Genomic DNA, 27096 nt, shown 5'->3' on the forward strand with positions numbered 1-27096 from the left:
GCCAATTTCCCCATCAGCAGAGTAACCTATGGGTTTATTTTGTTGTAGTTTTAATTTAGCAGACAATATATAACGATATACGAGTCTGAATGTCAGCTTCTGCCTGGAAGAGCTGACAACACGCTTGCTGGAAGTGTAGGACAGGTCTGACTAATGTCGTGTATAAGTGACTCTCTAAGAGCACAGCTATACAGAAGGCGTGCAAGGACAAAAGCTCAAATTCACAATTCATGTTTAAAGCTCTGAATCGATTCAGAGCAAAGTGTAAGTAAAATAATACAGTAATTAAGAACCTAAAAGGCATGTTATATGAATATAGATGCAGGTTGATGAATAATTTGATTGCCCATTATGGTGCCTGAACATTTCACTATCAGTGTAAGCATGTCCTTTGTTATATTTGAACCAAATGGTAGGTAGAATGGGGTTGGGTACTCTGCCGGTTTTTTTTGCTACCCATTTTTATGCAGGTTAGACAGGTGTTACTTGGACCTCTCTAATGGAACACAGCAATAAAGGTACTTTTTTAAAAGACTGAAAAATAATCTGATACTTTATCTAAGGTGAGTTCTAGGTAGGTCACTAGACTTGTGTGCAACATGATGCTGAAATAGATATTTACCCAACCAGATGAGATCCGCTGGCTGTTGTCCCATTTTCCAGATGAAGAGAATCACTATGCCTATTTATTAACAAGCTGTACTGAGAGCAGTGGTACTCAGCTCTCTGATAAAGTATCAAGAGTTTATCAAGCAGCTGATGGAACCACTTGATTTTCATTTGTTCCAGGTATGTGCAATATATTCTTCTGCCACTGTTGACAGATATTCTAAGCATGTTTAGTCTTTTGGTTATTACAGCAGTTACTATGCAATGTCTACTTTGGGAAAGAGAGGGATGGAGGACCACAGAAGCAGTTGTTCTCTTTTGGGATGCTTTGGGGGTTCTTCCTTTCGTTTTCAGTTCTCTATATCACATGTTAAGTCGAGCAAATGAATTTTGTTCATATAGTAACATATTTTTTACTACAATTTCTTTTTTGTTTTAAAGTAAACCATCCATCTTCCATTTAAAACAAGATCACTGTGTTTTAGTGCAGAATGAAACAATATAGGAAACGCCTAAATGTTTTTCAATGCACCTAATAAAGGTTAAAATGAGTTAAGGAAATCATGCTAGATGCAAGTGCACCAAAGATATTTATTCAAATAGGATGCTTCCACACTGAATTTAGTTTTGCGGTATAATATAAAATTTAGACAATGACAGACTTCATTAAATGTTTCTTTGGTTACTAAATTACTGCATTTCCAAGCTTTCTTATATTAAGTTTAGACATCCATTATAGGCATGAATAAAGTTAATCATACCTTTCATTAACCTTCATTGACCTCATATTTGTGAATACATTTAACATAGGGAAAACAATTTTATTTACTTGTAATACATTGATTGTGACTTGGACAGCTGTCAACAAAAGGGTTAATCTCTTGTTGACATACAATCAAAATCAATGGCAATAAAGAATAGTAACCTATAACAACCAATAGGATTTTAGTTTTTTAGATGAATCAATGAAAGATGATTCTGGACTGCTTGCTGTAAATTAGTGCAATCTTTACATCCCTCCCTTTCTCTCTTTGTCCCCTTAAATTTTATCTGTTTTTTTATTTGCTGCAAGAAGAATTGCTAAATACACAGATGTTTTAGGAAAGGTTAATAAGATGCAAAAATGACGCAAGAAAAGAAGAAAAGGCCAATTTCCCCATCAGCAGAGTAACCTATGGGTTTATTTTGTTGTAGTTTTAATTTAGCAGACAATATATAACGATATACGAGTCTGAATGTCAGCTTCTGCCTGGAAGAGCTGACAACACGCTTGCTGGAAGTGTAGGACAGGTCTGACTAATGTCGTGTATAAGTGACTCTCTAAGAGCACAGCTATACAGAAGGCGTGCAAGGACAAAAGCTCAAATTCACAATTCATGTTTAAAGCTCTGAATCGATTCAGAGCAAAGTGTAAGTAAAATAATACAGTAATTAAGAACCTAAAAGGCATGTTATATGAATATAGATGCAGGTTGATGAATAATTTGATTGCCCATTATGGTGCCTGAACATTTCACTATCAGTGTAAGCATGTCCTTTGTTATATTTGAACCAAATGGTAGGTAGAATGGGGTTGGGTACTCTGCCGGTTTTTTTTGCTACCCATTTTTATGCAGGTTAGACAGGTGTTACTTGGACCTCTCTAATGGAACACAGCAATAAAGGTACTTTTTTAAAAGACTCATGCGGGATTAGAATTTTTATCATGTTGCTGCTGTTCTCCATATTCTCAGCTGATTGAGGTTAGATCTCCCCAATGAGGTTCTAATTTTTCTCCACTCTCTCAAAAAGATATAAACAGTTTTCAAAAGTTTTGTCTGTAATTGGACATTATGTAGTGCAGCAAATGTCAGTGAATTTTTATAGTGGGAATTGTAATAGGTTTCATTGAATTGATACACAGATTACTAAAAGCATCAGGGGATACATGGCCTGATTGATAACAGTGCCTTACATTTCAGGCAAGGTCTGCTTATTCAGTGTCACCTTCTTTCCCCTTCCTTAAATAAGGCAGAAAGTACAATTAAAAATAAGCCTGCAGAGAGCAAAATAGATAATATATTTACCTTCAGTAGTGCAGAGGGTGAGGTCATCCTTCTGTTGAGAAGATCCCTGGGAATAGTGAGTAGCCAAAATCTCCTGAGAAGGTAAAGCACAGTGCAGGGTGAGATTTGGGATATTCTTCAATAACTGACCAGAAGAATGATGATGTCACCCTTGCCAAAGCGCTACAAGAATAAACCAAGGAAAGGTAAGTATAAAACTGAACCCTTGATCATTTTAGGCAGTAAGGCACCTTGAACAATCATTTAATGTTGGAATTAAGGATTTTTATTTGATCTCATAGAGATTGAAGGCATATAAAAGACAATTGCATTGTTTTTGCAAAAAATCTTGCAAAATGAATAATAAACTCAATTTATTCAAGACCAAAGAAGATCATTCTCAGGAGCTACTCTTTATAAAAAATTTTATGTCACTAGTGTGTATGCTCAAAGCACATAATTTATTAGTAAAACAATGCTATTCCCAAAAAGCATATGTTTGCACCTAAAAGTGTCAATACATTTCTAAGATTATTGTGTGTATAAACAAATATCCATACTGACAGAAATCAACCTGTCTGAGGTCAGCCATGTAGGTGGAAGTCAGTCAAATGCAGAATGCTTTCAGGTGATTCTGAGATGCTTTCACATCCATTTAAGTTGTCTTAATTCACATTAGGGTGCTATACGCTACTTTTTACACTAAAGTTTATTAAGAAAAGATGGTCAAACACAAAGCAGACACATATGTATGTTAGTCCTAAAAAAATAAAAACATACACTAGTGTTTTATAACAAGCTTTTTCTTACATTAGCTACATAATTGGCCACTCTCTACAATTACAATAATAAAGCCACTTTTATTGGCTCATATAGCTGATGGCTATAATTTAAAGTTAATATAAACATAAGAAGTCCTCCTGATCCAGACACAGTTGCTAGAGAAAAAAAGCAGAATCCTACTGTCTTGAAAACCTCTATACCATTGTTTCCCAATCCTCATAACATAAGGGTAACCTTGCAAATAACTTTCAGGTCTTCAAGGAACCCCTGCTATAATGACTATATGCACAGCTCACAGTACATTGGTGTGGTGGTCAGTAGGAAGAATGCCACTTAGGAGCAATGCCACCCTTACAGGATAGCCAAAAAGATAATTGGCTTCACCTAAATTGACAAACTGCTCAAGGAACCCCCAGCAACCAGTAGAGGAACACTGGTTGAGAAACACTGCTCTATACAAAAGACACATCATGTTTTGGGATCAGCCCTATTATTGATAAAGATGCAGCAGAATATTGGTGAGATCATCATTCTGTTATCTCCTCCTCAAGAGAGCAAAATAGACAGCAATGTGCAGTACAGACATACCTGATTACAATGATAACTTTTTTTTCTTAATGGAAGTGGGAGTGATAACACAAAGGATTCTATTTTTTTCCAGGCTTTTGGTATGCATAAACATACAAACCTTCCTGCAATTTTAATGTAAGGTCTGTGGAAATGTGGAATAGGCTCCCTCAGGAAGTAGTTTCAACAAATATTATAGATTACTTTAAGAAAAAGCTGGATGCTTTTCTAAAAACACAGAATATAACTGGGTAATAATGATTTAAAATAAAGATACCAGTGACAATTGATCCAGGGAACATCCGATTGCCTCTTGGAATCAGTAAGGATTTTTTTCCCTACTGGAGCAAATTGTACCAGGGTTTTTTTTTTTTGTGCCTTCCTCTGGATCAACTATGTCCATAGGGTTTTATATCTGGGATATGTTTACTTCCCTAGTGGTTGAACTTGATGGACTTATGTCTTTTTTCAACCTGACCTACTATGTAACTATGTAATACTACTACTAGTCATTTTTATTTTTATTTCTGTATGTAATGCAATGTATATTTTTTATAAATTAGCAATATACAAAGTCTTCTATATACATAGTTCAAATGTGGTTTAAAATGTGTCTTACATTTGTAAAAAATTACACATTTATGTCAACTTGTTTCTTCATGTCATTTTTTTTTTTTACAAAGGGACCAGTTTAAAAAGCCACAAAAATGCAGTGAAATCAATTTATTGCTGCATTATCTACATATTTTAGGTTAACATAGTGGTAGGGTAACACAGCTAGGATACTCTTTATTGTGGTGTTTTGATTTGCAACTGACTTACCGCTTTCCTTTATAGATATGGAAAGGGTGTCCAGCATGTACTAATGCATGTATCAATAGTCAAAATGCATTGCATTATGATTGTCATTATGAAAGTGGCCATGCCCACGCAAGTAAACAATGCATTAATTGATGCTTCCTTCCATAAGTTAGTTCTTCACTATTGCCATGTTGTCACGGGGTTACTACTGCTGTATAGCTGTTGTAAGTAATTTATTAATTCTATTGAATGCCTTCCTTTATTGCTGCAGTTTGATTTATTGCAGTTTTATAAATGCCACAATAAAAGCAGGGATAACTGCAGTGATAACACCACAAATTACAGTAGTAACTTACAACTGTGCTTTTTGTGGTTTTATAAATCATTCCCAAAGGGTAACTTAGCTTCCATCCTCAGTTGTCCCATCCTTTGCTTCTCTTAGAAAACAACTTAACTACAGAGCTGTCATAAAAATAATAATTATGTAGATTTATGCAGTTTGAGATAAATGCTATTTCATGTATCTGCACCAGAATCCTTTGTGAAGCTTTTTACCATTTCCATTACAATAACAAATGATGGTGTCACTCTTCCCCAGAGGATTCTCCACAAGCCATAAGACAAATTAACACTACTTTGCACTGCTCACTCAAATTGTACTCATGAAATGAATGCATGTTTAAGGCATGATACAATTAGTTGCCCTATTAACAATGTTTGATTGGTAAGGCAACACAAAGGGAATTGCTCCTTATTTTGTAATGGTTTGCTTACCTCTAATGATATATGTTGTGTTCCAGCTTTTTCATTTTCATATATTTTGTTAGTACTCACTGAATGACAACAGAATTCATACAATGTATGTAGACTTCTACAGAGAGATAAAAACAGAAATAAAATAATCCATTAGGGATTAAGAATTTGCATACTGTTTGTAGGAACAGTAAAACAATTGTGGAGGAACCCCCTCGGCTACGTACTTATGCTAAATAGCCAAACATATGTGAATACTCCTCCTGATTTTATTTAATATAGGTGCACAATTCCAGATCCATGAAGACCTGTTTTTTGAGTCTTCTGTAGACAAACTTGACTGGCCTGCACAGAGCCCTGTCTTCATCCCTTATGGAACAATGTTTGATTATCTGGAATGCCAATTGCAAGCCAGATGCCCTCATCCAATATCAGTACCTGACGTCCCTAATACTTTTGGCTAAATGGATACAATTTCCCCCAAACACTCCAAAATCTTGTAGAAAGCCAGAAGTTTGGAGCCATATATAGGTGCAATTGTGGACCAACTCTATATGAAAGCCCATGGTTTGGAAATGGGAAGTATGTCTAATAAGCTCAGATAGGTGAGATGATCAGGAAGCTACATTTTTTGGCTATTAAATGTAATTGTCTTAATGATTTGTTCAGATCCTTTGAATGCACCTCTGGCTCACAATTGTCTTTAGTGTTAGGCTACAAAGGATATCTTCATTTATTATAAAGGGTGCTCAGTGTTCTTGTATTCTTGTTAGTTTGATGCTTCCATGCAATGTTTGGAAAGCTGCAGAATGCCCCAGAATATTCACTGATGTTTCAATGTTTTGTGCAAATGGGTTGTTTTTTTTTTAATTGTTGCTAATACTTTCTCTACTGAATAATTTAGGATTTTCCTGTTATTTACTCATATCTTAATTGTTCCCACAAAGCACACTTTCCTAGTAAAATCTTTATTTAGATTACATAAATTACATATTTATACAATGTTACATAATACCAGTAGTCTGAGGATTTTTCTAACTGATTTACTAAAGGAAATAGTACACCAGCACATTTGGATATCAGTTGCATTAGTTTTTTATTTATCTCTGGGTCTGGTAAAGCAGTGGTCCCCAACCTTTTGGAGCTCGTGGACCACTCAATGCACCGACTCCGGACCGCGCATGTGCTGACAGCTGTGTGTCACTCAAAGGGGAAGAAACTCCCCCAGAGTGACATCAAGATGCCAGAACTCGCCCACTCTCCCATCAGAGGTCTGAGCCTGGGATGGGAGAGTGTGTTTATGTCTGGAGACCTAAGGTCCACTGCCCTGAGCCTGCAATGTCTCTGGCAGACATGGTCCGCGGGTCTGGCTGGTGCNCCCCCCCCCCCCAAGCAGGGTTCATCTCCTAACTCCGCTGTGAGGTGCATCGGCCAAAGCCGCAGCCCACCTGTCAGACAGCCACTAGTGGGCTGCAGACCGTGGGTTGGGGACCCCTGTGGTAAAAGACTAGTAGGATTAAAATGTCACAAAATGTTACATTTTAAGAAATACCCAGCTGAGCCATCAGTTCTTCCTAGAAATAGAGGCTGTCAGAAAATGTATCCAAATATATCAATGGGGGAATTCTTTTAACACCCTCTATGATCAGGGTGGATGTGCGAATAATTAAATTGGATCATAACTTATAAGGAACTTGATATGTTTTATTCTTACAGAGGTCTAAATGCAGATATAGTCTTACTATGCATTTGAGTGTATTGTCTGTTGCTAGGCAAGCATTGTACATATGATGCATATCTGGTGCACACTGGTAGCATTTGGCTATTTCACTAAATGTGTCCCCTTAGGAAAATGCACAATGTGCATTAAATACTACACTCATGAATGTACTAACCACATCTAAAGTAGATAATAATGTAATTTTGGTATCTTCACCTCTGAGAATAGCAATATGGTGTACAGAACATAGGCGCTATTAGTTTCAAGCATAAATATGTTGAGAAATCTCTCTTATGCAATCAGTGTAAGAACCTTAAAGTGACATGCTGCCAGCCCCTTGCAGCCTTTGTATAGCAGAGCTGGAGTGTAAAAAGAAAAATTAGGAGGAGAAAGTCGAGAAACAAGAGATTGGGGTCATCATTGTGCTGCTTCTTGTTTGTATTGTCCAGTATTATGTTGGGGCAGGTCCAGAAGAACTTGGGCTCAGAAGAAATAGGTTGAATGATGATGGACATCAGACTGAGGACATCTAGTGGTAGAAAAAATGCTGCGGGTTAAATGATGGATTACATCTAATGGTTGTAAACCAATATTATTATTTTATTATTTAATGGCTATTTTTTTTTTTTTTTTAACTACATGGCAAATATGTGACAACCACAGTGTACAACGGCACTGAAATTCATGTCACCTAGGAGCCTTTTCTTGACAGTGATTTTAAGGTTACAATTCTGTTATTGTCTGCACAATATTACTGAATATGTTACAGAATCGGGACAATTTCCACTGACTTCTGACACCACAATGTCATGATACAGAGATGAGCTGTGTATGGGAATGATATGAGATGATTTAACTGAATAAAAAAAAGCACAAAAAGCTCTCATGCGATGTTGCCTTCAGGCTAAGACCACATAAGAGCTTTTGATGACTACAATTTCACTTCTTAAAAGTGCTGCATGTCTGATGGGATCAGAGCATTTCCTACTGACTTCACCACTAAGTTGAAACAAGGACCATAAGCTTAGTCCTGTCACCCTGTCTAAACTTGAATTCTGGAAAGCAGAAATTCGTACCAGAAATACATATATTTAAACCGATTTTGCTGTTAAAGGATTTCTAATTCTGTACAGTCTGTGACCTAGGCACTCTAGTTGAGTACAAGGACTTTCCTGTGTCATGCTAAAGTAGCAGCATGGTATAATCATTAAGTTATAGAAGTAGCATTTTAAATTCATCAATTAGTTCATTCTGATACACCTCCTGTGAGTGCCTTTGAGGGACAGCTAATGACATGACTATGGACTTTGTACAGGGCTGCGTAATATGACAGCACTATATAAATACTGTGTAATAATAAAGTATATGTATACCAAAAGCTAATTTTTATACAGATTGGGAGTTAGGGGAGGGGGTAAAAGCCCTGTACATTTTAGACTAGGTTAATTTTGTGTTGTGAAAATGTCTATCTTTCCTATCCTGAAGTTGCAACCAGAAATAGGAGGTAAATGTTACACTTGTACAGTTGTCACCAAAATGGTTGTGTCTTTAGGAAGTTTTCCTCTCACCTCGTTTTGATGATCAGCAGGACAATTAGGGTAATTCCCACCAGGGACACACAGACAGCAAAAGAAACTGTATCTTTTAAAACTATACGACGGGGTGCTGAGAAGTTCCTGGCTTTGCCCAGAAAGAAGAGAGCCAAAGTTATGAAATAACACATTGTTTCAACATTTTCCCCCCTAAATCCTTTGGTTGGGCCGCAAATCAGCTCTCAGCAGCATCTTTGACGTCAGAAATGTCTTCAAAACATTGCCCCTTCAGGTGTTTCTTCAAATTCGGGAACAGATAATAGTCCGAAGGGGCCAGGTCAGGTGAGGTGAGTAGGGGGTGATGGTGGACCAATTGGAAACCCAGGGTGTTCAATTTGGCAGCCACAACGTTGGATGTGTGCGCAGGTGCATTGTCCTGCAAAAAATGCCCTTTGGTCACCTTTCCATGGCGTTTCGTCCTAATTGCTTCAGCTGGACCAGGAGGTTAGCATAATACTGTCCAATGATACTGGAGCCCTGAGGTAGGTAGTCCACCGACAGAATACTGTCTTTGTTCCAGAAAATGGATGCTATGACTTTTATGGCCGATTTCTGAGTTCGGAACTTCTTTGGCCGCGGGGACTTGCTGTGGTGCCATTCCTTTGACTGTTCCTTGGTTTCAGGGTCATAGATGTGGAGCCAGGGGTCATCCTCAGTCACTAACTCAGCCAAAAAGTCCTGGACAGCGTCAAAATGGGCAAAAATGGCTTTGGATGCTTCAACTCGTTCCTTCTTCTGATCACTGTTCAAACATTTCGGCAACCTTTTCGCTGAAAGCTTGCACATGTCTAGGATAGTGGTGATAACAAACCCAACACGCTCCCGTGGGATGTCAAGTATCTGGGCTCTTTTTTGTGGTTATTCGCCGGTCCTCAATAATCAGCTCATGGACAGCATTGCAGGTTGCCGGGGTCAGTTGAGGTTGGGGGGCGCCCACTGCGGGGTTCATCTTCAACGGTGAAATGCCCAGTCCTGAAATGAGATATCCAGGTTTTGACAGTGCTGTAGGAATGACACTTCTCCCCCAGTGTTTGTGACATCTCAGTGTGAATGTCCTTTGCTGACTTTGCCTGGAGAAACAAAAACTTCATGGCGTCCTGTAACTCCAACAACGTGAAACTTGCTTGTGCTTCTGCCTTCACAGCTTCTCACTAAAAGAAAAAACAGTTTGTGGAATCGCAAAGACCTGATATTTGCACAGTTACATACTAAGATATTAGGCTGTCATATGCCCCCACACTCATTTTTCTATTTCATCTGGAAGGGGGCAAAGCCAGAATCTTCTCAGCACCCCCTTGTATGTCTAAATCTATCATGCCTTATGTAAAGATAAAACTTTTTTACCTATACTTTGATTATGTGAATATGGCTGCTGCACATTATACCACAACACATGGCAACACAAAGCTACCCAAACTGCTGTCCGTTGTGATGCTGCCTGGTAAACCATAAAGTGAGAATGTCAGGCATTGCTTTCTATGCAATGTCTGCTGTGCCTGCCTATCAGATACTATGCGGTTGACTCACTAAAATAACATAAGCTATTATTTTAGCAAAGTAAATTATCCTCCTGCAAGGAATATTTTACTAAGCTTTGTGCTTTGTGTGTAGCTAAATTCAGTATAGCTTAATTTTATGAACTAAACTAAATAAAGAATCACTTGCAGCCTATATTACTTTAGTAAATCAAAGGTACCTCACTCCACAACTCACAAGGCCTGAGTTCTCCAAGACACAAGAAATCATACTATTGTGGGAAAACCTGGGTCATCCAACAAACCTGGATTTCTTAATAATCATTTTCTATTATTTATCAAATGTTTTAATCCTGAACCAGATCCATTTCAGGTTTGCTGGATCACCTAGTTTATTCCATGATAGTCTATCTTCTCCAGGCTTGGAGAGCTTCAATAAATCTCAGGGAATAGTTAATCCAAAATACATGCTCTTTCTCCAGAGTTCCTTTTAGGACTAAATAAACATCTGTCATAGTTAGGAATATTTTGCAAAGTGCAAATGCAGTATTACCTAAGTACCATTGAGGGTAAAGCCAACCTCCACGTTTTTGACAGAGTGGGAAAGAGTTAACGTTTCTGTTTTTATTTCCATTTCTGGCCCCATTGTGAAGATTTATATATTTAAAAGAAATGGGGTGTGTAGTTGACACTAGGACAGGATGTGACAGCAATAAAAACACTGTCAGAAGCTCTAACTTTTTCTCTGAATTACGTCACACTGTCAATTTATTTGCATTTTTAAGGTATTTCTCCCTAAGGAAACCATAGTTATTTTCTATGCAATCACTAACTTGATAATTTTACAATTTGTAGCTCATCCACTCAGATTTCATGTGAAAGAAAGTAAAAACTGCTCTGCAATTACCTCTACTACATATGGCCTCAAAATTACTAAAGAAGTACATTTTTGTAGCAGTGAACATTAATGAAATGACGTTGTGCAAGTTTGACTTGTAGGTGCAATTTGCTTGTATACTACCAAAAACCATAGCTATTATTTAGCTAACCTATTGGCCGTCAATCATTGCCATTCATGATTGGTAGCAGTTACAGAATCCTCAATAAAATAATTAAAATAAACTCCAACTTTTCCCACAACTAAAAGCTTTTGGCTAAAGTTGAAAGTTAAAGTCAGATTGGGTAAGATATTTTTTAATTGACTGATCTTTTCATTGACAGACTGATTTGTTTTAATGTTTTATATACATCATTGCTGCTCTTTGTGCTCTACCTAAGCTTTTTTGTCTATTTAAAAAAGGCTGAAATCTGTAACATTTGTTTTGTAGCTTTTACTAAATTCTATATATTTTAAGTATATATTTAAATGTGTTTTTCTTTTTTTTAGGGACTAAAGAACTAAGACTAAAAGAACAAAATAATTAACTGAAATGTTGGACTAGTAGGAACCAATGTCAAGTATGTGATGCCTCCAACCAGCCTATTTTGTCCAATTTTTTTCCACCTTTTACCTGAGGCAAAGTTCTGAAAAAGACAGCAAAATCAAACACATCTCAGAGGGCCGCAATAAAGTCAACAATACACTTTTTGGTTAGACAATAATCGTTTGAATAATTGTTACATTTAAAATCTATTTTAGGTACAGGTCTGTCTTTATTATACGCTTTCTAATATAACTATTTTCATTTTATTTCTAATGAACCAGTTTTCATCTCTAATATAAGGCCTTCTACCACCTGTGTTTAACTCTTGAATACATTGTTATCTACCATACTGATTTAAAAAAACCTTATATTAAATATATATATAAAATAATGCACCACACATTTCAGTCACACTCTGACAACTAGAGCCAAATAGTTTTAGGAAATGGAGAGGTGAGAAACAGGCTAAATCTATAAAAGGGATCTGCATGTGAAGTTGCAGAGTAGAGAAATATTGCCTTGGAAAACATGTGTTAGACATATGTTACATGTGTGTCAGTTTAATATCTGGCTGGGGAACATATGTTAGGAATCCACTGGGGGTTGTAACATCCCATCTACAACAGACAAGAATCCTTATCCCTCAGCTTCTGCATTACACTCAAAAATCAAGACGCTAGTATGATTTCAGGCCTAGAGAAAACTAAGAAAATGTAGAAAATAAAGAGATGTGCCACTAAATGCATGACAGACTTTGGACACTGCCAATACAATTCAATATCCAGTTTAATAGTAAAAAAAAATTGTAAGGCCTATGAATCGACTGGAAACCAGATCCTTCTTGACAATATGGAGCACATAAACAAATGTATTCATGCATACCAAGAAAATGTATGCAAAACTATAAGACAGAACTCTGATATTCTATAAAAACACGTTTTAATTTTTTTTTCCCCATTGAGATCAGTTTTCTGCACCTCCCTGCAATATTGCTTAGTTTTTGAATCCGGAAGCTCTTGGAGGTGTGAGCCAAGATGCAATGCTTGGAGATACCATTCTTGACTCTGTTCCTCCTATCTTGCTGGGGAAGACCCCATAAAGAAGATTATATCCTTCAACACAAGCAAAAATTAGTGCAGAAAGCTGAACATCTGAGGTTAATTTCAACAAAAGAGCCCTGTAGAGTTAGTCCAAGTAAAATGACTCTATTGGGCTTCAATCATCCACCTCAAGAAGATTACTCATCACAAGAACAACAGTACTTAGAAGACTTGGAATGCATGAAACATGGATCACATGGATGCAGTGTGGGAATACAACATAAAGTCAGAACCAATGACAACAGGGGCACAAGAGTAAAATTAGGAAGCAACAGGTACTGGAATACAACATATAACAAAAAACGTTTTAGACATATCTCAAAAATATTCAGCAAAAAGTCCCTCAGAAGGATCCCTAGAGCAGTAAAAGCCCAGAAGGGTCCACAAAAAGAAAACAGAAGATACCCCAGAGAATCTGAGTTCACCAATTCACAGAGATTTGTCTCAAATATCTCAGTACCCTTTGTACTGCATCAGAAGAATCCCACCGAAGGGGCCCTCTACTTTCATAGTGCACACAGTCAGCTGGTGCTAAATCCAGAAGCTGAGCAAAGAATACCTCAAGAAACTTTCACTGTAGAATTGTGGGTGAAGCCAGAGGGCGGTCAAAACGATCCTGCAGTCATCACAAGTAAGAATTTTATTTTCTCTTCTCTTGGTTAACTTCTTTAGTGTAATTTGTCTTCATAAATACACTTTCACCTAACATAATTTGGTAAAAAAAAAAATCAAAATATAGATTTATATAAGAAGTACATAAATGCAAAATTCTACAGCCACATCAAACAATGGTATGTACTAAGCAGGAACTTTTATAGAGGAGAGTAACTTTGGAGTCCACTGACATCAATAAAATGTTTCCAAATGTTTTTAGAAATATTGGCTACTATTCTTTTAAGGTTAAACAGAAACTGTAGCTGAAAAATCTTTGGCTGCCCCTTTTTGTCACAATGCACAGTACTCCATGTGGCTTAGAGTTTAGGTACATAGCCACATAGTACATGCTAAAAGCCTTGGTCACTCAACTAAAGGTTCCACCTAAAGAAGTAAACTGATTAACTATTCAGTCTAAACATTTCTGCTTTTAAAGACACAAATTTGGAAAACTTGTACAGACTGGATACTGATGTGGCTGGTGTGTATGAAAAGCAGTTTTAACAGTAAAAGAATTGCTTGAACACAAGGTCATATTAAACATCGCACAGCAGTTTCTTAAAGCGAACCTATAATTTGCCTATGCAAGCACACCAGCATATTCACTTAAAGTGGACCTATAACTTTGAGCTACTTGCTCCCTTTGTCAAACAATATTGGGATTCCACCAGTGCCCTGTTAGAAAATTTTAGCTTGCTAGGACATAGCTAATCCAGGAGGCTGTGGCATTACCCATCAATCCAGAACTGGAGGGATGATAACTGAAAGTAATAAAAATATTAAATAAAACACAAAAAATAGCAATTTTTGTTTACTGTATAAGGGAGCAAGCAGTCTTATAACCCCAAAGGACATCTTTGGTAATAGTTCTAGTTTAACTCATAGACTCCCAGCTATATATGCTGACCATCTTTTTGTACCCCGTTGCTCAGTTTGACCATTGGGAGTGAAAGAAGCATAGTGACTGCACTTCCTCCCACCTGAAATTGTTGATGCTTGGCGACTGGCTGTTAGGTACTCAGCACTGTCACATGGGGACAGAAAGGGATTGCCACTGCTTTGTGTGAGCTCAAGGTTGTAACCTGGTACTTAGGTAAGGATTTAAGGTCTTCAGGGAACCCATACTTTAATTACTATATCACATCTCAGTATATTAGCATCATGGGCAGTGGGAAAATAGCCTATTACATTGCTAGCCAGTGGGTAAAATGTCATCTATACATATAGCTGAAAAGATTATGAGAGTCACAAACTGCTCATTGCCCAAGGAACCCATAGCAACCTCTAGAGGAATCCTATGGTTCCATGAAACCCTGCATGAGAAACACTGATCTAGATTATGAAGTGGTAAAGGCAAAGGGGTATGGATGTGAAAAATTGTAGTGGAGGTGAAAAGTTAGTGGATAGATCAAAAAGGGGTTGGGGTTTGCATGGTTGGCTGACAAGAAAGACAAGCTAACTGACTGTTATTAACTATGAGTGATTACATTACTATGAGTGATTACAATAATTCTAGCCAGTCACCTCACCCCTAAACACAAACATTTTCACCTACCTAACCCCTTAGCTCACTGCTTGCTAACAGCACCTCTCTCACCCCACACTCCCTTTCTACCCACCAAGCCCCATCCCCAGCACTTCTATTTCACCTTACCTATGGTCACAGCATCTCAATCCCAGAACTAATTACCCCCACTCAGAGCATCCCCCTCCCACCTTACCAGCATTTACTGTGTTTGCCTCCAACCCACCTTACACCTTGGTTACAGCTTTGACCTTCCTATGTCTTTTTTTTGGCAGCTGCACCCTGTTCTCCTTTCTGACTATCAGTTCTATCTCACATTTGTCCTGTCTGTTGCCCCTATCCCCAACCACCAGCACACTGCCCTCCTCTTGGACAATCAGCTCTGCCCAATATACTAACTTTTTCTAGAACTGGCACACTTTCGCTAGTTTCATATTACAGCTGAAATTTTTTTAGAAATTAAAACATACTCCGGTGCGCTGTGTCTAGATATACTTTATGCTTTTATCAAATTGTTCTAAATATATTGAAAGCCTGGCATATGATTTATTGTGAAATCAAGTACAGAGAAAAACTTCCAAACTGTGCATATATCAGGTCTTTGCGATTCTTAAAACTGTTTTTTCTTTTAGTTTTTAGTCTTTTGTTTCTCCAGGAAAAGGAAGGACACTTCTCCCTCAGTCTTTGTGACATCTCAGTGTGAATGTCCTTTGCTGACTTGCCCTGGAGAAACAAAAACTTCATGACAGCCCGTAACTCCAACTACGTGAAACTTGCTTGTGCCTCTGCCATCACAGCTTCTCACTAAAAGAAAAAGCAGTTTAAAGAATCGCAAAGACCTTTTATTTCACAGTTACATACTAAGATGTTAGGCTGTCATATGCCCCCACACTCATTTTTCTGTTTCATCTGGAAGGTGGCAAAGCCAGGAACTTCTCAGCACCCCCTCATATGTGTAATGTTACAGACATAGCAGTCTAGGAATGCTAGTCTCACAAGATTTTGAATCAGATTTGGTGGCGTTACTACTGTGGCGCTTAGTGTTCTATTTGCTGGAGAGAAAGTTGTTCCTTACCACCTGCAGTGGAACGATATCCCTGCTGGTGTTTTCTTTGTTGGTGATCAGTGTAGAAATGTAAATGTAAGACAGTAATGGCAGTATGGGACAAGAAAATAAGGAAAATATCAGCTGCACGGAGACCACAGGCAATACTGGTGGCTACTCCCTTGCTTTCTATCTTCTATATTTTTAGAAACAGCTTCCAGAGTTCAGTTCCTTTTAATTCTTGCTAGTACAAGGCTTATGCAAAACCTATTGCTGACTTATCTGAATTTGTATTACAGTGGTACCTCGGTATAAGTTCGCTTTGGAATAAGTCCAACTTGGTATAAGTCCTGTTTGGACATGAAAAATCTTGCTTGGTATACAACCTTTGCTTGGTATACAACCTTTGTGCGAGAACTTGTATGGGTCAAAATGAGTCATAACACCTCATGCTACCCTTATTTACTTCTCTCAAGACAAAGCCACGAAAGCCCACGAGCATCAGTACGCCAGTTGCTACCATTCAGTGAACAACCCGCGCTATAACTCTCTTGTGAATTACATAGCTTCTCCTCCTCCCTTCTCAGCACAATCCTAGTAGGCACTAGACTCTTCTCAGTAAGGTAAAGTGAAGTTACATTTTTATTTACTTCATGTAATTGTTTTTGTATTTATGTGCTTTCGTATTAAGCAGTGTTTAAATTATTCTATACAACCCCATCATTGTATATTATGCGAATAACAATAGGATTTTTAATTCATAGGAACAGATTAATCATTTTCATTTTATTTCTTATGGGAAAAATTTGTTTGGTATAAGTCCAAGGATCTGGAACGGATTAAGGACTTATATCAAGGTACCAATGTACCTTGCAGAAGAATTTGATGTTGTCTGCTAGACAGTGATTCTAGAAAAAGTTAAAAAAAGTTTTTTTTATAGTACTTTGTGTGGGTTAACAAAACAGGTTTAGCAAAAGTGTAGGTTAATGAAACAGGGAATAACATCTATGTTTTGTTCACACATTTGTGTGTCAGACTGCCAAACTTGTGACCTAATTTTAGCATTTCCTTCATAATCAATCAGAAGCCATAAAAAAGTACATGTAAAGCCTTTTGTATGACAACCTAAACAAATCCTAAATTATTATTTGGTATACAAGCCTCACAAAATTAACAAAAACTTCCAGGGTAAACCTCACTTCCTTCGTGCTTCTTCTCTCAGTTACTGCAGCTCACAATTGATGGCTGTCAGCAACAGAGGCAGTGCTGTCACAAAATTGAGCTCATTACTTAAGGGGGACCAGGTTACACCAGCAAAATGAACACCGTCGCCCATCTTTTATAGATGTGGCAGACTGTGGTGTGTACAGTGAAGCACAGTGTAATGGAGGGAAGATAGTATTTGTAATAAGTCACAAATACACACCCATAGTTGCAATAAATTAAACTCCTGAAATGCAGACATTTTGTTTAGTGCTGGAAGATCCTGCTAACTGATGCCTGAAAATGTTGCTGCTCAAAAATGCTAATGCTAAGTGTCTACTGTTGGTACACATAAAAACTACCATAAAAGATCATCAACAACCTTGAGAAAGGATAGCAAAGCATATGAAACGGCTGTTGGCCAGGTTATCTTGTTCCGTTCCCATGTTCTGATTTTAATGGTGTAACAATAAAACTTTCAGACGGCTACTTGGAGTGTGAGACTGAATCTTCCTTCATAATTTTAATATAAAAGATGCCTAAATCCTAGCTTTATTGGCGGAAAAGTGAAAAGTCTATAGCCAGCCTGTGTAAATAATGGCACCCTAGACAGCTGACCTCATTACTACAATTGTTTTAAAAAGGGTATTGCATCCAGTGGAAGACCTAGACCTCAAGCTTTCAATTATTAACAATCTTTTACAACTGCTTTCCATAATTAATGTCATTTGAAACAATGTAATTAACTGGCTTTTGACAGAACGTTTTGCTGACAATTTATAACTAGATGTGTAGAGCACTATCTGTTTTCCATTACTCTTCAAACGAATAAGAAAAGAGATTGGAGGACATTGACTTTGACAAGTCACATGATCTGGCTCTCCTCCAATCTCGTAGCTCTTTTAGGTTCATTCATGCTTTATAAATATGCCCCTGCATGTCACTATAATGCCTAGAGTAAACAGAGATAACATAGGAGTTCTGGAACACATGTATTGATAAAGTTTTTTTCTTCCTGGCATAAAATGTATTTTGCTGAAGTGTTCTGATTCAGAGCTAAACACAGAAAAAAAGTCTCCATGTAATCTGATGCTGAGCCTTCCACTACCCTCTGTTTTCCTACTGTATATAATGTCTTTTTACAACTCTTAAAGTTACTTTACTTTTCTATGACTTAGACTAATCACAGATATAACCTGGATATATACACCCAGCATCAACCAACTCCAGCAAGTGCTAAGGCCTGCTGCTATCCTTACCTAATGTCAGTGTCATGTCACATTGACCCATTGAGAAGTGAAAGGCCTTGGTTTGGCATTGGATGAAAGGTTGGTTTGATTTTTACCAGGTTATAGCAGGTCTTAAAATAGATGTCAAATACCTTGTGAATGAGCAGCTTTGCTTAATGAGCTTGCATGTCCCCATATAGTTGTTGGTACCTCCAACGCCTTGTTTTCTCAAATTTTGTACAAGTTTATCTGTTTCTCTGTTGTATGCACCTTTCATATCTTTGTGAGCAGTCTGATGTTGTCAGATTTAATATTTTTGTAAGGTAGAATTTAAATTACTTTGGTTACCTTTTCTTTATGCAATGCACAAAAACTACAATGTAGTTTGCAATGTATATTACAAATGGGTACCACAACATATGCACTGATTATGAGTGTATGCTACAGATGATTAAGATTTAGAAGAAAAATTTAGATGAACAACCTTCACAAAAACAATTTCATTTCAATTTATACAATTTGCTTGCACATCTCATGCTATTTTCTAAAAGTGATGACTATTGTCCATGATGGCTCTCAACGTCAGTCAGAGTTGGGCCTGATTTAATAAAGCTTTTTAAAAATGAGGAAGATAGACTATCACTGGAGAACCTGGGTGATCCCACAAACCTGAAACTATTGTTTTTTTTTTAAATTATTTGCAATTAGTTGACAAATGTTTCAACTCTGGACTGGATCCATTCCAGGTTTGCTGGATTACCTAGGCTGTCCCTTCAACAAGTTTTAGAGAGCTTAAGAAAAGGCCCATTGCATTAGAAGGTGACAGCAAGATTAAGCAAACAGAGGATATTGGACGAAAAAAGGATAAAAAGTCTCAAATCTATAAACTATGGAACTCAGCTAATCAGTTTGCAAAAATCAAGATGGCAGTCCCAAGAAACAGATACAACACATTCTGCAGCTCAGATACAAGTTCTACTGGCACATATGAGCCAGGTGTCTCTACTTGTGTGCATTTCTTTCACAACATGATGGTTATCAACTATGAACAGTAAGATCATATAGTGTGAGCTTTATCATGTACATAAATGACACTTAATAAATATTATTATTAACCATGTATTTATAAACACAAGACAGTTGTTTAGATGAATTGAAAAGTTACCTTTTCACTTCAGCTAAAACAAAAAAACAAAAAAGACACTGACAAATAAAACGTGGTAGGTAGACCATTAGAGGTAAAAAATCCAAATGTAATATTTATCCCTTGTCCCACTCTGGATATTTTAGTTACCTTTACCAAGGGGTATGGGCAGGTTCTCTTAATTAACATGGCAAAGGAAAGAAAGAACAACTTTTAAGTTACATGTACTTTACCAGTGCATGGCCCTCTCTTTTTGCATACATGGGGCCCATGTTTCATTCCCAAGAATGATGGACCACATTCTTCTTTAATACAACTTAGGCTTCATCCTATCTTATTCAGTCTTAATTGGGATTACCAACTACAGAAGGTCCAAGCATTTTAGGTTCCATCTGTATTGCTGTAACAGCTATTGCCAAACAAATGATTATTAGGCTAAGAAGATACCTGGAACTCAGGCTACACATTGGGAAGAATTCATTATGTCTTTGATGGACAAGACCCAAGCATTAAAACTAGATCTCAGACAGAATCAAAAGAACAGTTTAAAAATTACAGAGGTTTGTAACAAACATTTTGACTATAGTAGATGCATCTACTGATACCACATTTTAAATATTACTATTACTACATAGAAGTTGCAAAACAGGACACAATTGTTTTTAGGGTCAATTTCCACGGTTGCATTTAAAAAGGAAATGCAAGTACCATCCTTCTATTTTCAATACTTTTTCGGTACAGTGAACAATTGTAAACCCAAAGAAAAAGACAGAAATTATACAACTGAATAGCTTTTTCTGCATAGTTTGGTTTGCCTAAAGAAGACAAACCATAAGTAATGAGCACTATCTAAGAAGCTCTGATATTCTTAAGAGCTAATCAATTTTTAGCAAACACAAACTAAAGAACATCAGCCAACAACATCAAAGCTCAGGTACACAATTTGAAAAATGAAAGAACATTAGTGTTTTACACTACATTAATAAAGTTGCAAAACTAAATTAAAAAATGACAGTATAAGCACAGTGCTAAAACTGGCATCCATAATTACTTGTTAATACAAGGTGCTTTCTGTTGCTCTCTACAAATGTATTGGCTTTGTTCAAGTTAGATACCTTGGTTATCATTTAAATGTTTTGTTGGCAGGTTCTCCCAAAATATCAACTATTCTGTGTTAAACTTTTATACGCCAGTTCACAGTTTGTTTGTTTTTAACTTGCTGGCCTTTATATTTGTGCAGCATAAATACATGGGAAACTAGTCAGCAAATTCTGTCAAAATTCTGATAAACATGTAATTTGTGATCCAAATTCAGTTTTTAAATACTTTATGAACTAGCCACAATTACTTTCATTACTGTCACCAGTTTTTATACCTTAGACACTTCAACTTGGGATTTATAAATGTGAACATAAATTGCAACAGATATAAGAAATACATCTCACATCTTCAACCAGTCCTTTTCAGAGTTCAGGATCTTCAGCCATTTTGAATGCCGAGGGTGGAACCAAGGTATCCCAGGAATGTCCAGTTCAGTCAACACACCAGAGAAGATTGCAAACAGTAAATTAGTTTGTTTTATTGTAGGAAAGACATACAAAATGATTTCTTCAAAAAAGAGCCTGCCTGCTCTAAATTTTGGAAATTTTGAAATTAAATCTTACTCTAAAGTAGAACTATAGTAGCACTTACCACTAGTACAACACAAATGATCAGGCAAGTCATATGTCCCTTCTGCAATAACACATCCTACCTGCCTCTAAGCCCTGGTAAAATGTGTGCAGTATCAGCTTACGGCAATCCTGGCTTCCCTTGCGTGTGCCAGGAATGAATAGACTTGTGCACACCTACACGGGAGACACTTCATCTTGGCATGGCCAATCAAGATAGCCAAAGATCATCCATAGGCAGAAGAAGAAAGTAGGATCTGTCTCCCTGTGTGGAGTGTCAAGTGAGTTGCAGGACTTCTTAAGAAAAATTTGCTCATCTTGCTAAATATGTGCTGCAGCATTAAAACTGGAAATCAAAAACTTGTGAGCAGGCAGGCACTGTTATTCTGTTATAGAAGCGACCTGTCTGTAGCTTGTCATTTGGCAACTGGCCACTTCCAGTCGAAAGCACTGTGAGCTGGAGTGTCTGAAAGGGCTGAGTTACATACAATAATGATGGGGAATTTGTCTTAGTCACAGAAGGTAAAGAAGGTTTTTTGACTACTTTATCAGTAGGTGTACCTCAGTAATTATTTGAACTGTCAGGCAGGACCCTTTAGTTCACTTACTAACTTACTAAGCTACCACAGAAATCTGATAATTTTACACTACATACTACATAACCATTGCGTTACCTATACTAGGCAAAGAACAGGCATGCTTACAGCATGTGATGCAGATGTACTTCTTAACATTTTATTCTTCTGCCATCCTAAATCTTTACCAAAAGTTTGTTACCCCCAACCCCCGGCAAACAATTTCTTGTTTCTTTGTTTGAACTCAATTGTTGTGTTGAATTGAAGGTTTAGGGGGGCTGTGGATGGTGACATTAAAAAGGAAAAAACAGCCACCTTGTGGTTATGCAGCATGCCTGATGCATTCCTTAGTCCAAGTCTTTTTCCTTGCCCTGTCCCATTATTTTAACCAAGATAAATTGGTAATTGTCTTTTTTTTATTGATATTTTTAATCAACTGAGTACTGGGTACTGAGCTGTATGAGATATACATACATAATGATATATATATATATATATATATATATATATATATATCTACCCAAAAGTGTGGAACAAAGACAACACTTTTACCATTTTCACATCAGCTCAAAGTGCCACATATTCCTAAACAATATCCTATGTCAATCTAGCGTGCTAAGACTGTGTGGTTGAAATATTTACTTGCTCAGCAGCTAAGTGTCCCAGGAAATTTTATACAACTGTTGACAGCTATAGGCTAAGAGTTCGCAGTTCATTTGAACACAGCTTCTAGATCTGTTGTTTAAAACTGTCTCTCTGGGCACTGAAAGAAAATAAGCGAAAGATGTCTTTGCCACACCACAAGGCAATGCTGCGCTTCGTTGTATTTATTTTATTGTGTTTTGACAACCAAAAAATGAATGTGACAGACCATAGGAAATAGAATTTGTGTGCCAGCTGTCTGTCAAGTAAGATACTTGCTTTTCGAATCAAGTGCTAACAAAGTACCAGTAGCCATACACTGTACATAAAAACCTCCCCAAGTGACTGTTATAATGCCTGGGTAGGAATAACAGGTTGTGGGTCCAGTGACTGACAGATTTAAGTTACAAAAACTGCAGCAATAAATAAAACACACTCAATTCATATTTAGTTTAAAACGTGAAGAACTCCTGTCAAAGAAATATACTGTTTAAATAATAAGTGACGTGATTTCTGGGGAATACCAGATTAAGGCTCAACAAAATCATTTTATAAAGAAACAGAACCACAAGTAGATTAGGGATGCCCAATACTGCCTAATTCTATATGAAGGCTTAAATTGTCCCCCATTGCCATTCTGCACAAGAAAACAGAAATGCCTCAATGGGTTCCAGCAGACAGCCATCCTAAAAGTATTTCCTCCATTCTATGGCTTGCCCAGGTCTTATGATCTCATTTGTTATCCACATTACCTTAAACCACATAAGCCTAAAATATCTCACTTTGATCATTAAAACGGATGTTTTGTTTTACTTCTTTGTACTTTGTATAATTTTTCAAACTCCAAAAACTATAAACGCGTTTGCCTGTGTGCTCCGTGAAAAAAATCTTCTTATATGCATCCTTTGGAAATTTCATGAAAGTAAACTAATGTATGCGGAAATGAGAAGAAGAAATAGGAAATGTGCTCAGGAGGAAGGACTGGATAGATATAGGCAGGAATGATCCTGTGAACATATCAGCTCTTAAAAATTCATATAAAGACCTATGTTGCCTTACCCGGCAAGATCAAGGAGGCTCCAAGGGTAGCCTGCCATGTTTCTGAAGATTCAGTGTTCATAATGCAAAATATTACACATTTAGTAACCCTGCCCAAAGGCACAAATACTATACGTAGTATGTACATCAAGAAATAGGAGAAGTACATAACCAGAACCTGCATAAAGACTTCTGGGAAACCCTTCTACACATATAATATATATATAACGCCTATATCCTTATTTTCTAAAACCAAACAACAGCTAGTTATGTTTTTATTTGTGGCATCTAAACCATGGATAGCATAGTGGATTTTGTTACATGTATTACAACTGGTATAAAGACACAGTGAGTACTATCTTACTGTATATGATCATCTTAGCTTCCCTTCCTTGACTTTACTTTCAGAAAAAAATAGATGTAATGGGCCTGATTTAATAAAGCTCTCCAAAGCTGGAGAGGATAAACTTTCATCAGTGTAGCTGGGTGATCCAGCAAACCTGCAATGGATCTGGCCAAGGATTCAAAACATTTGCTAGCAAATAGCAAATGACTTGGAAGAAATCCATTCCAAGTTTGCTGGATCACCCAGCTTCACTGATGAAAGTGTATCCTCTCCACTCTTGGAGAGCTTTAATAAATCAGGCTCATTACTACTACCTGCTACCCATTCCTTACTCTTGTTCTCAACACATTCATGTCCATCTTTTTTTAACCCTTCCTCTCGGTACTCTGCTTTACTTCTATCCCAGTCTATCCCATTCGAAATTGCTTTTTTCTGCAGTCACGTGACCTCTATCTCTTTACTATCTCACAGATCAGGGCTGATAATGTGGAGAAGATTTTAATGGCAATTATTAATGCTTATGGGTGCTAGAAAGCATTGTCTACCCTGACTGGAAATAAATGTGCACAAATGAAAACTTTGAGGATTGATAGATGATGGCAAGGAGACATAAACTGAGGTGAAACTTGTCCATATTTAACAATATTTATTACATATAATATTCTATGCCCCTATTAATTATTGTTTTAGGCTAGAGCACTTTATTATGGTTGATAAAATATAACCTGATTTCCAATAATCCTCCTCCACAGTTTTGAAACACTTTCTATGTATATTTTAGTTTTTTAGTTTTTTCAAATCCTCATAATTGGCAGAGATAGTTTAAAGTTAAGTTTCATTATTGAAGTAAAAATCTAGTTGAAAAGGCCCACAAAAATGCTTATATTACAGGGTTACATTTTTTTGTTTTTAAAAGCCATAACACAATCAAACAGCACGTTCTTTTTTCAAGTGGGGGTTATCACAAAAAAAAGAAAAAACACTTCAATTGTGGTTTTGCAACTTTAAAGAAACACTAAACACTGTAGTACACTGTCCAAAAACATAGCAATTGTCTAAATGATTTTTTAGAACAGGAACACTGCAAAATCATGTTTTGCTGTGGCTTTGTGTGTTGATCTATACCCCAGACCAGTTCTGGAGAGTTCTGATTCTTGCAGCATTATAAGTACTATATGTTCTAGGTGTAGTATTGGAGTAGTGTAGTTTATTGATCTTAAAATGCAGAGAGATAGTTAGAGTTGCCAATCATTGCTTAAGAGTTTTGAAGAGGACTGATAAGTGGTAAAAGGAGACATTTTCTACCCAGTTTTGTTATGGTGCATGTTAGGAGGTTTGATAAATAAAGTGGCCACCCTAAATCCTTGGTTGATAAATAAAGTGGTAGAAAATGAGACGCATGATGTATGCTGTTTGGGAATATATTATGTATAGCTTCTTGTGAATGGGGATAGTAGGTAGTTTGAAATTTTCTTTAGGCTTACCTGACAAATCTGAATTGAAAAACAAAACATAAAGAATATGTAAACAAGTAATGAGAAAGACTGTACTAGACAACCTACACTTAGATAACAGTGGAGGATAAATACCTTGCACAGCAAAATAGTAATCCAGCATGCTGCAGTCCTAGATGGTGCATTCTCCTGATGATTCCCTCTATATTACATATGGAATGACTTCCTTTCAACCAACTGTTGCTGCTTCATGTTTATTTTTATGTTAGATGTTGCATTTAGTATGACTGATACATTCTTCCTCCTGGCCAGGCAATGGACACCTGGAGTGGGGTTGACCAATGACCTAGTCCACACACACATCAACAGGCATCAGCACCAGTCCTAATTGGTCTGGCATTGCTTTTAACACCAAATCCTTCCACAGTCTAGTTGTTCATTGTAGCAATCTCTCTTGGGTGCATCCATGTTGCTAATCCTGCCTGTCCTGACTATGCTTAAAATCCTCCAGCTCCTCCTCATGACTGGCAGCACTATGTTCCTTGGCTTTTTACCAATGGAAATGCATTTGGCACAACTCCGAAATATGTTTTATATTTTAATACTTCCTATGTAACAGTGTAACTGATATATCCAGTCAATAGTTTGCTGATTCATCAGCTAGCTACAGCCTGCCCTAGTAGGGCAATGATCACCTTGGACATTTATGATGTCTGCTACCAAATTTCCTGAACACACCAAAGTAGAATTTCACTTATATAAAGTATACCATAAAAACAGTCCTTAATAGTGTAGAATGTGCATCAATGGCTGTAGGATCTACTCTAGTGTCCATAACACACAAATTACGTTTATTATAAAAAAAAAAAGTCATTCAACCTGGATGTTATCATTGTAGACAAAAAATACAGAATATCACTTTGCTCTCACTAAGTTGGAAATTGGTCATCATTAAAGAAAAATGCAACATACTGGCAACGTAAAGCTGATTTAGAAATGAGACAAATTAAAAGGCAAGGCAGCTATTGTCATCATCAGTCTCATCTAAGGTTACACAAATGAAATCTCTGATATACCATTTTAATACCAATTAGAACCTTTTACCTATTCTATGCATCTTTCGAGTTTATAATTTATTTTTCAGGACTTTTGCTGATTAAAACAAGGACATATCCATTGCTTCATGATGAATAATTCAGTGGCTATTGATCAAACTCTGAGCGTTTCAGAGAAATTTAATTTGCAGGTTGCTGTATTTTCTTGCATAAAATGACTCCTGTAACTCCATGCTGCCTGTGCACAGGTATTACAATCAGACAATGGCATTCTTGTAGGACACTTTGATGGATAGGCTGACCTGTTTCAGAAATATAAACTTGGGTGACGCCAATGGACCAATATATAAAAGACCACGGTAATGGCAATAGGCACGCTTTAGCCTAGTAAAAAAAAGAAACTGAATGGGTAAGGGTGGCAAAGGATGCAAACATCTTAACTCCATGAGATTCTACTAGAATAGGTGACCTCCTGATTTAAAGTTAAATGACCCCTAAAAGTAGTATGTTCAAAGCAATTCTGAAATTGTACTGACAATGTAATAATAGAAAAGGTACTGTATTATAAGCTCTAGAAAGGTAGAGGTGGCCAAATACTTTACAATCCAATGGTACAATATCAGTGTATATCTGTTTTAAATTTACCA

General features: G+C 37.0%; 1 protein-coding gene across 1 annotated transcript in view; it reads left to right on the forward strand.

Annotated features, from left to right (window-relative positions):
• Nucleotides 1-11749: 11749 nt before the first annotated feature.
• Nucleotides 11750-27096, forward strand: part of PAPPA2 (pappalysin 2) — a 119564-nt gene continuing 104217 nt past the window's right edge. The window contains exon 1 of the mRNA XM_072419733.1: nucleotides 11750-13500. Within this exon, the coding sequence (XP_072275834.1) occupies nucleotides 12804-13500 (697 nt within the window). The 5' untranslated portion in view covers nucleotides 11750-12803. The remainder of the gene's footprint in view (nucleotides 13501-27096) is intronic.

This window comes from Pyxicephalus adspersus, chromosome 8 (genome assembly GCF_032062135.1).
Source record: "Pyxicephalus adspersus chromosome 8, UCB_Pads_2.0, whole genome shotgun sequence".
Lineage (NCBI taxonomy): Eukaryota > Metazoa > Chordata > Amphibia > Anura > Pyxicephalidae > Pyxicephalus > Pyxicephalus adspersus.